This window comes from Manis pentadactyla, chromosome 8 (genome assembly GCF_030020395.1).
Source record: "Manis pentadactyla isolate mManPen7 chromosome 8, mManPen7.hap1, whole genome shotgun sequence".
Classification (NCBI taxonomy): Eukaryota; Metazoa; Chordata; class Mammalia; order Pholidota; family Manidae; genus Manis; species Manis pentadactyla.
In genome coordinates this window covers 110,403,322-110,413,894 of record NC_080026.1, presented here as the reverse complement: position 1 = coordinate 110,413,894, position 10,573 = coordinate 110,403,322, and the positions used below count along the sequence as shown (strand labels likewise).

General features: G+C 36.5%; 1 protein-coding gene across 1 annotated transcript in view; it reads left to right on the top strand.

Annotated features, from left to right (window-relative positions):
* Nucleotides 1–10,368, top strand: part of LOC118912926 (collagen alpha-1(XVII) chain-like) — a 39,358-nt gene extending 28,990 nt beyond the window's left edge. The window contains exons 29-30 of the mRNA XM_057505380.1: nucleotides 5,379–6,020; nucleotides 8,065–10,368. Of these exons, the coding sequence (XP_057361363.1) occupies nucleotides 5,379–5,412 (34 nt within the window). The 3' untranslated portion in view covers nucleotides 5,413–6,020; nucleotides 8,065–10,368. The remainder of the gene's footprint in view (nucleotides 1–5,378; nucleotides 6,021–8,064) is intronic.
* The last annotated feature ends 205 nt before the right edge of the window (nucleotides 10,369–10,573 follow it).

Sequence of the window (10,573 nt, the reverse complement as noted above, 5' to 3'; positions counted from 1 at the left end):
TACAGAAAACTGAAGAACATGCCAAAGGAAAAAAATAGGACAACCAATTAGAAAAAAGAAATATAGCAAATATGACATAAACATCTAATGTCATTACTGTAAATTGGCTCATGAAATTTAGAGAATGTGTAATAGAAAATTGGCAAAAGAATTAACTTCAAGGGAAAAAAATGTATCTGAAAAAGAGTTCAAATTCACTGTTATCTTTCAGACCTCTGCATCACTGTTTACTCAGCACTCTCATCTTGTCTAGGTTGTATCTCCCACCGACCCCCAGCTATTTTCCTTGACCCTTCCCTACCTCTAATCTGATCTCTCTAGTGCAGCTGGCATGCTGTCTTCAAAACATCAATCTGATCATGTGACCTCCCCATCCCTTTCTTGAAACCTAGGTGGTAGCTCCGTTGGTTTTGGTGGAGAGCAGTCTAAATAAGGGCAGTCTCTCCCCTTGTGTCAGATATACCACATCCTCCTCAGTCTCTGTGCTTCAGCTGCACTGGCCTTCCTCCACTGTCCAGCACAGCACCCTGTAGATCCTTTTGCACATGGTGTTCCTTTTACCCGAAGCTCTTTTTCCTCTCGTTATTACATTTCATACTTCTACTTTACTTTTCACTTTTTCAGGGAAACCTTTCTTGACTTTCATTTACCCTCTTTATAAGCTCTTGTTGCACCATTTATTTAGCACTTCTGGTCATTGTTCTGTGTGTGTGCGTGTGAGAGAGATTTCTTAGGCCCTCCTCCTGTCAGTAAATTTTTGCTTACTGATCATATCCTCAGTGCTTATCTGTTGAATGAAAACTGGAGGCATTATTTTTATGATCCTTAATAGTTCAGTTTTCTTTGTACTGCAAGCTTCCCTAGGAGAGTAGTAGCTCTTGGAATCATTGTTTCCTAAGAACCATGGGCTTTGTTACAGCCTAATTAAAATGCAAGGCAGAGTCAGTGCATCACCAGAGGAGGCCGGCTAGTTGGTTGGCTGGCAGACAGCTGACTGAGGGTCGGTTCACAGCAGAGTTTACCTTTACGTTTGCTCTCAGCTTTGTTTATCGGACACGTTATCAGTGTCACCCCACAAGTATAGGTCATTCTCTCAAAAGCAAGTTCACATTGACCATAGCTTATAGAACTCTACGTGCATGAGAAAGCTAGTTTATTAAGAACTATATGTAATGTAGATAGGAGCGTTCACCTTGTAAAACACATTGTTTTCCTTTCCTTTGACCTACATTAACTGCTTGGCAGGTAGAACCACAGAAAGGGTTTGTTTTAGTTGCATGATTCAGTGTTTAGTTATGACACATCTGTCCCCATTATTGAGTTATTATAGTTCAAATTGGATTTCTTAAGTCTCTGAGCAGGGGATCTCTTCTTGGAATCTCCTTGAGTTGTGTATCTGCCAGCTTTTGCTCTTTGTGGTTCACTTTTTGTGTCATTGTCTACCGAAGAGGTGATGCAGGTTACATCACCAGGCTAACTGAGGGCATCTGCACCGCTGGGTTCTCGGTGAAGCTTCCCTTCCGGCAGCTGTGCTGTGTGCTCCTGTGTGCAAGTCCTCACTCCTCCTCCTACTCTCATAGATTATATTAAATACCTTCTTTTGTTGTTTGGAAGCGCTCAGCTTGGGCTTGTCAGTCTTAATGATGACCTACAAATTTGTCCTTCATTTTCTGTCTTCACATTTTTTCCTGTCGTTTCTCTTTCATTTTATTTCTTCTCTGACAGCACATAGGATTTCCATTATTATGCCACTGTTTTCTCCTGCTCACTTAATTTCTCTTTCCTTCCTCTCCCCCCTATAAAAATCATACTTTGTCACATTTCTAACAGTGATAGTTCTGTGTGCTTTTGGTTGAAGAATAAAAAAAAAGTTTGGTCTTCAAACAGTGCATAGCCTTCTGATGATATTGGGTATTTTAGGCCTGTTTGTTGACTTTTGGGTTATCTGTCAACCAGCTTCATAGTAGGTGCAAATTCATTGTCAACCTTTTAAGTCCTAACTGAAAGGCTATATTGGTAGCTAGCTTGCTCTCAGTGGAACAAAAATGTAAATGCTCGGAAGAAACTAAGTCCTTGAGGTGAGTGGGTGGTAGAAAAATAAAACTAACTCCATTTTTACATAAAGTGAATATACTTACGTTTTTCAATATACTGAGCTTTTCAAATTTTCTTACCGCCTACCCACTGGTACTGTAAAAGTCAGTATACTGAAGGAAAAGCACTAAAGTCAGTATACATACTGGGAAAAAAATGGCTAGGAAAGCATTTTTGGCATCAGCATGAAACTAAGTGCATGAAACATTCCCTTTGCTTTCAAGAAATTCCTGATGCAGTAGTGGCAACCATAGGACTCCTTACATTGGAATTTTAAAGTTGGAGTCTAGTTCTCCCGTGATTGGAATGCAGTGCAGCTGAGGACAACTCTGCGATTTATTGATTTATTAGTTAAGTTTGTTTTACAGTGGTTAGCAAATGCTGTGTAGTTACCTCATGCAACAGCAGGGTATAGCACTTAGAAACATTTGTTAATAAATTTTAATGCATAATTTATCACTTGCTGTATGTAATGTAATTTTCAAAAAAAATGTGTCATAAATCCCTATTATGTTGCTTATAAAATGTAGCAATTCTTTTTTAGTTAAACCTAGTCTAAATGACTTTACATTGATACACGTATTTTATTAATTGAGATACCTACAATAAAATGCACAAATCTTAGTGTACAGCTTGAGGAATTTTGACATGTGTATATATTCATGTCACTGTCAGTGAGATCAAGATATCAGACATTCTAACTAATTTTTTCCCCTTTTGTCTATTTCACCCGTTCCCCTATCTCCTTCCCCGTGGCAACCATCAGTCTCTTCTGTGTGTTTATGGCTCTGTTTCTGTTTTGTTTGTTTGTTCATTTGTTTTATTTTTAGGTTCCACATACAGTATTTGTCTTTGTCTTATTTCACTTAGCTTAATATCCTCTAGGTCCATCTATGTTGCAAATGGTGAGATTTCATTCATTTTTATGACTGAGTAATACTCCATTATGTACATATGTACCTCATATTCCTTATCCATTTGTCTGGTGATGGACACTTACATTGCTTTCATATTTTGGCTATTGTAAATGATACTGCAGTGAAACATAGGTGTGCATGTATCTTTTTGAAATAGTGATTTTGTTTTCTTCAGGTTAAATTCCCAGAAGTGGAATTACTAGATTGTATGGTATTTTTCATTTTCTGAGAAACCTCCATACTGCTTTCCATAGTGGCAGCACTAACTTACGTTCTCATCAACAATTTAGGAGAGTTCCCTTTCTCCACATCCTCTCCAATTCTTGTTATTTCTTGTGTTCTTGATATTAGTAGCCAGTCTGACTGGTGTGAAGTATCTCATTGTGATTTTGACATGCATTTCTTGATGATTAGTGATGTTGAGTATCTTTTCATGTCTGTTGGCCATCTATATGCTTTCTTAGGAAAAATGTCTATTTGGGTACAGTGCACACTTTTTAATTGGATTACTTGTTATTTTCTGGAGTTGAGTTGTACGAGTTTTTAAAATATATTTTGTTTATTAGCCCCATATTGGATATATAATTTGCAGATATATTCTCCCATACAGTAGACTGCCTTTGCATTTTGTTAGTGGTTTCCTTTGCTGTGCATAAGCTTTTTAGTTTGAAGTAGTACCACTTGTTTATTTTTGCTTTTGGTTCCCTTGAATGGGGAGACACGTCCCCCGCAAAATTACTAATTTCAAGAGCTTTCTGCCTATGTTTTCTTCTAGTTCTAATAAAGCTATGTTTTGTAGTTTCAGGTTTTATATTTAGGTGTTTAATCCATTTTGAGTTTATTTTTGGATGTGGTGTAAGACAGTGGTCCGGTTTCATTCTTTTGCATGTAGCTATCCAATTTTCCCAACATTTACTGAAGAGACTCTTTATAATGTGATTTTTTTCTAAATGGATCTAAGTTTGAAACAAATTCTAAAGAGGTTAACATATCTAGTGGGAAAGAAACCTGATTACTTTGCATTCTGTTAGTATATACTCTGCACTTGAAACGGTGAATGAACACGTGAATATAGCAAACTTTCTGGTTGTTGATTTAACAAATATTTATCGAACAATTGCTAGGTCATCCATTGTGTTAGGTGGTAAGATTCAGTGTGGAGTAAAACCAGATTCTTGACCTTCATGGAATTTATAACCTACTGGAAGAAAGACACATTAAACATAATTAGATTAAAAGTAAAATTAAACTAAATTAAACTAAAAGTATCAGTCATGATAAGTTCTATAGCACTCTAAGTGCTCATAAATGAAATGTTTTACCTTCTCCAGGAGGCCAGAAAATATTTCTCTGAGAAATGACAGTTGAGCCAACATCAGAGCGATAAGATGTTTACAAGCTAACTCGGGGAGAAAGAGCGTTCATACTGGAGAATATTGCACGTGTAAAGACTTGGAGGTAGATGTGATCATGGCGAGTATGAAGGAATAAAAAAAGCCCGTGTGACCATCCTAAGAGCAATTGGAAACCACTGGGGAGAGTTAAGTAAAAGTGTGACATCGGATCTGTATGTTAAATAATGTATTATGACTGAATTGTGGGTAAGTAGGAAGGGACAAGTGTGAGTTGGAAATAATTTTCAACAAACTCAAGAGGAAATACCAGGTAGGCAGTTGCAGTTGTGTATTTAGATCTGGACTAAAAGAGAGATCTCAAACAAAGGTAGAAATTTTTGAGTCATCTTTGGTTAGGTGGCAAATTAAAACAATATATATATGTACATCTTTAGGGTTCAAAAGTATATTGTGAAAAGAAGAGTTAGCCTTGAACTCATGACTGATTAGAGGTCTGTGAGCCTTAGAAAACCGAGATAGAGTGTGTAGAGAGGAGGGAGGAAAACCATGGGAGTGATCTGCCCTGGAATCCAAGGACTGAGTGTTTTGAGGAGAAGGAGGCAGTCAGCAGTGTCCAATGCTGCTCAGATGTCAAGTAAATGAAGTCTGAAAAATTCCTGTTGAATTTTGTGATAGCTTTAAGTGGACCATTGGGAAGGGAAACTGGAATTATGTGGAATGCAGGAAATAGTTTGAACTCTTTAACAGCTTAGCTCTGAGGCAGTTGAAGAGAGAGGGTGCTCCCAGTCAACTTTGTAGTGTGGATGTTTTGTTGTATCTTTAGTGAAAATGATCCTGGCATGATTAAAAATCACTGGGCAACATCCATTTAAAGAGATTGATAGTACTAGAGGAAAGGAATAGTCTATAGAAAGGGTTCTAGGAAGGCAGAACAGGATGGGCGCCCAAAACACAATTAGGAGACGAACCTGACATATGTGTAGGGGTATTTCTTATAACTTTATTATTAGAGGATGAGGATGCAAGTAAATTTGTATTTGTGGTAATAAAAAATGATGGTTCCCACAATGAGATATTACCTCACACCAGTAAGGATCGCAATCATCGAAAAGACAAATAACAACAAATGTTGACGATGTTGTGAAGAAAGGGGAACCCGCCTACTCTGCTGGTGGGAATGTAAATTAATTCAACCATTGTGGAAAGCTGTATGGAGGTTCCTCAAAAAGCTGAAAATACACATACCATTGGCCCAGGAATTCCACTTCTAGGAATTTACCCTAAGAATGCAGCAGCCTAGTTTGAAAAAGACAGGTGCACCCCTATGTTTATTGCAGCACTATTTACAATAGCCAAGAAATGGAAGCAACCTAAGTGTCCATCAGTAGATGAATGGATAAAGAAGATGTGGTACATATACACAATGGAATATTATTCAGCCATAAGAAGAAAACAAATCCTACCATTTGCAACAACATGGATGGAGATAGAGGGTATTATGCTCAGTGAAAGAAGCCAGGCAGAGAAAGACAAGTACCAAATGATTTCACTCATATGTGGAATATAAGAACAAAGGAAAAACTGAAGGAACAAAACAGCAGCAGAATCGCAGAACCCAAGAAAGGACTAACAGTTACCAAAGGGAAAGGGACTGGTGAGGATGGGGTGGAAGAGCGGGAGATGGGGGGGAGAAGAAAGGGGACCTTACAGTTAGCATGATTAGCATGTATAATGTGGGCTGTGCAACACAGAGAAGACAAGTAGTGATTTTACAACATCTTACTACGCTGATGGACAGTGACAAATGGGGTATGTGGGGGGGACTTGGTGAAGAGGGGAGTCTAGTAAACATAATGATCTGCATGTAATTGTAGATTAATTATACCAAAAAAAAATGATGGTTCCCATCTGATATTTATTTTCTCCATGAAATTGAAAAACAAGAGGAAGAGGGTCAGATGTTTTAGGAAAGCACTCAAAGGTTTAAAATAGTCATTGTAGAGTGTATTGACCTAGAAAGTACATTAGAGTTGCTAGGAAGTGTAGAGGCCAGTCAAGGTTAGCCCCGGGGGATTTATCAGTAGAATCTCAAGTATTTCCTGCCTACTGGAGTGCTATGAAAAAAGACTCAGAATGTTGCTTTCATCCAGGATTAACTAGAGGAATTTTAAGGTACTGGCAAGTATTGATCATGTACCCAAACTGGATAAAAGGAAAATTAAAAGGCCTAACCATTTGAGAGAAGATGAAAGGGGTCAGTGAACTGGCAGTTTCAGTGAAGTCACAGACCGTTGTGGTGGATGAAGTTGAATAAGCAAGCTGATGGAAGTTCTGATCTTATTGTGAGTATTTGAATTCATGATTTTAGAAATGGAGTAGTTATTAGTGATGACAAGGGCTACAGTGTGACCATGGAATTGTGGGTGGCTGAGATGGAAAATATTTAGGTCATTAGAAAAGAGGAAGTCAAGAAGTGAGGATGTAATATCAGATGGGTTATTCAAGTGGACATCTACCCAGAATGATGGCAAAACTTAGGATGGAGAGAAATTGTAAATTGGTTGCCAGTATGTTCAGTGGATAAGGGATGAATGGTACTAATAGGAGATAAGAGAAGCTGTTAAGCCTAAATCCAAGAGCCTTGAAGAAACAGGATGAGGTTGATAATACTATTTTGGTGAGAAGAATTTGAGGGCTTGTGTGTGCCAGGCTCTCTTGCAAGGCACAGAAAACACTGTGTAAATATTGCAAGGCCCTGTCCTCTGAGAGGAGGTCAGACTATAGAAGAAGGCAGCCATATGTACAGTTAGTGACAGTACAGTGAGATCCTACCTTCAAAGTATGGTGGGAACCTCAAGGAAGAACAGGTTATGTTTAGCTGAAGAAATCATTGAAGGTTTCACAGGAGAGATTATATCTGAACTGAAGTTTATGTAGTTCCTCAAGTGGAGAAGGAGAAGGACATTACAGGAAGAATTATAAGATGTATGGCTCCTAACAATGACAGACGAACATAAACTCAAAATGATAGCATCCCTTCTCGTTGTAAGCACTATTGTAATACGGAGTTCTTTATCATCATAATATCTCCATCTCTTTGGCAGTAGTTCTGTTTTTTTGTTCTGGAGTTCAACATTGTTCTCTAATGGGATGATTGAAAGCATGTATCTGGTGTGTGTATGTCCTTGTGTCTTTGGTGTTTCTTTTAAAGTTATGCTTGAAATACTATATTACCAAAAGTAAATGCGGAGGTGCTCTATAAATAAATACAATACAATTCTTTGACATAATTTGCTATTGTTGTTCCAAACACTTCTTCAGGAAATTAAATGTCTCCCATTATGGGTGAAGTTCTGTTTTAAACCACAAGGACACAAAGATGAACATGATGGTCTCTGACCTCAGGGAAATCATCGTTTATTATGATTCAGGAACAGGTATGGGTGATATCAATATACTAACCACAGGGAATGCTATGACCTTTTTAAAAATCACAACTTATTTCTCTTAAATCCTCAGACATGTTTTTAGAATGTTGATTTATTCCTTGGCTGTTTATGGAAGAGGTTTGATTTCATCAAACTGAATATAGTTAAACAAAAATTTGGTTCTATTGGTAATCTATAATAAGACTCAAAACAAAGTATGTTTCTTCTTGAATTAAGAGCCTTCCTAATTTTTGGCTTTATTCCTCACAGGTTGTGAAGATGAGAAAAGAAGTGAAGAGAATCTGAGTTTTTATCTGAAAAGTTGTCAGGAGTGTGAGCAGACTGGAGTCAAGAAAGTTAGTCTCTTAAACTAATGGTCCTGGGACTAATAAAATGTGAAAAGTTGTTTTTATTCAGTATTTACGGAAGTGAAGGTTGGGACCTTGAGGAATAATTAAATACCGTACTCATGCAGCACTTTGTTTTATATGTGGAAAAGATGTGAGATAAAATGTGCTGTGTCAGCATATCATTATATGGTTTGGACCTTATTTACTTTAAAATATGTAATGAATTCTTCTGATTTTTTCCCAAACTCTCCTTTCCACAGTTTTGGAATAAAAGCCCTTTGGGGTTGTTTATGTGTTTTATATTATTGGAAGTTACTTTAAGATGTTGCTATAGTTTAACAAATGTACTAATGCTTTGGATCCTTTACAAAGATTTTATATCACTTTATTCCGTGAATTGGTGATTAATTTGAAATTCTCAGTGTCTTGTGGAAGTGCTTATGAAAACAATGTGTTCCTAATATTTTTGAAAATGTACTTTGTAATTTTAGTTTCAGTAGTAGTAGAGGAAAAATATGCTATTTATAGTTTTTATGCTTTAAGATGTGATTTATTCCTGATTAATTTCTTGTTCCTTCTTAATAAATATTTCAGAAGATAGCCTTGCTCTCTGGTATAGTCAGATTTTTTACTTAGATATTCCATTAACTCCAGAGAACAAGTTTTCATTTAATAAAATTTAATTCAACCTTTAATTATAGCTTATGAAATTTGTTTTATGTTAAAACCAAGTGTTATCAATCTGTTAATTAAAAAATATTATTTGGCCATCCTATTAAGTAATAGAAGGCAAACTTAATGTTAATAGTCATTAATATAAAGGTGGGACAATGCTTCTTTTTGCCAAAAACTTGAGTTTGTTGATGGAATTGAGTTTGTTGAGGACAGTACAGGATGACAGAGTGTTATTTAGAGATTTATTATGCCTTTTAAAATAAATGAAGAAATTTTTCATTTGATATGATAAGAGAAATGCTTTTCTTGGCTACATATTGTATTATCTGCATGGGCACTGAAGATGCACTGTTAAAAAACCAAAGATGAGCACAATGATTGCTTGAAGAAATCTGTGCCATAAAGGTAAGGACTTATTACATGGTTGTGTGCATATGTGTGTTGGATCCATGTCTCCTGTCAGCCTGCACTTTGTGGGTATGCATGGGGTAGGGGTAAGTGGTGTTATTTACATGAGTATTAGTTGGAGTTGACTAAGACTTACTTATATGGGTCTGTTTGTTGCAGAATGTAGCACATTTAGAAAATTGTAATGTTTAAGCTTGCATTTTTTCATGTTTTTTCTGGAATTTGTTCAAGTGCTAGACTAATTTGAGCCAAACCATGCCAAACTAAACTCATCTATGTTTAATGATGCCTCATGCCTAAGGTTTTTGTTTTTACTGTAATGTTAGCCATAAAGTCTAAGAAGTTCAAGCATTGAATGTTCATGCTGTTTGGTAATGTGGATGGTGATATTGGAGGCTGACATCATGCTTTGCCTATTGCCAACTCAATACATTTTTGTGTGGTGGTGTCAGCATTTTATTCAGCTCTGTAGGAACTTGAAATAAAATTAGTGTTGGATCAAAATGATCCATGTTTTTGTTCCTTTCAGCCAGACTCTTCACTAGCATAATTTTTAGGTCTTCTCACTGCTGTTACTTTGTGGAAACTTTCATTTACCAAGTGACATACTATTAAATGTCTGAGAGACTGTTTTATTGCAGAACTTAAACACAACATTTGATACCAACAATTATCTTAATTGTAGGGTCATTTTGCATGTATATTTGACTATTACGTTTTGGTATTCCAAGTTTTGAGATAGATAAGAAAGCAAGATAATTCTCAAATAATATTTTAATTGAGTTAGATTATCAAACTTCTCACCATGGTTTCCTTTTGAAGAGATGAATAAGTGTTTTATAGGACAAAATTACCACAGTTAATCTGAGTGGAAGGTGTAGGACATGGTTTTTCTTTGGTGTGAGGTATGTTTTTTGTGAGGTATTTTCATTTGTTTTATTTTCACAATACTGCTGAATTCATGGAATTCATTTGATGCATAATTCTCAAAGCTCCAACCCCCTTCTTATCCATTCATTCAGTAACAATACCCTATATTTGACTTCTGATTATCATTTGTGTCAATTTGGGTTACACATTATTTAGGCTTTGTTGTATACTGTCTTTTTCCCTATGAAATTCCGATAGAAATGAAGTCTCCAGAGACCTTTGTTCTGAGGACAACACTGAGACGGGAATCACGATTCATCCTTTTGCCCCTTACACTTTCTCTTAGCCGAGGCCCTCACTAAATTACATTCCTTTACCTAGATTTTTCCATATAATTTCTTCTGGATAGTTTATAATCATACTCCTAAATTATCCAGATGTTTTGAACTACTATACAGTTGCTGATTTTATTTTAT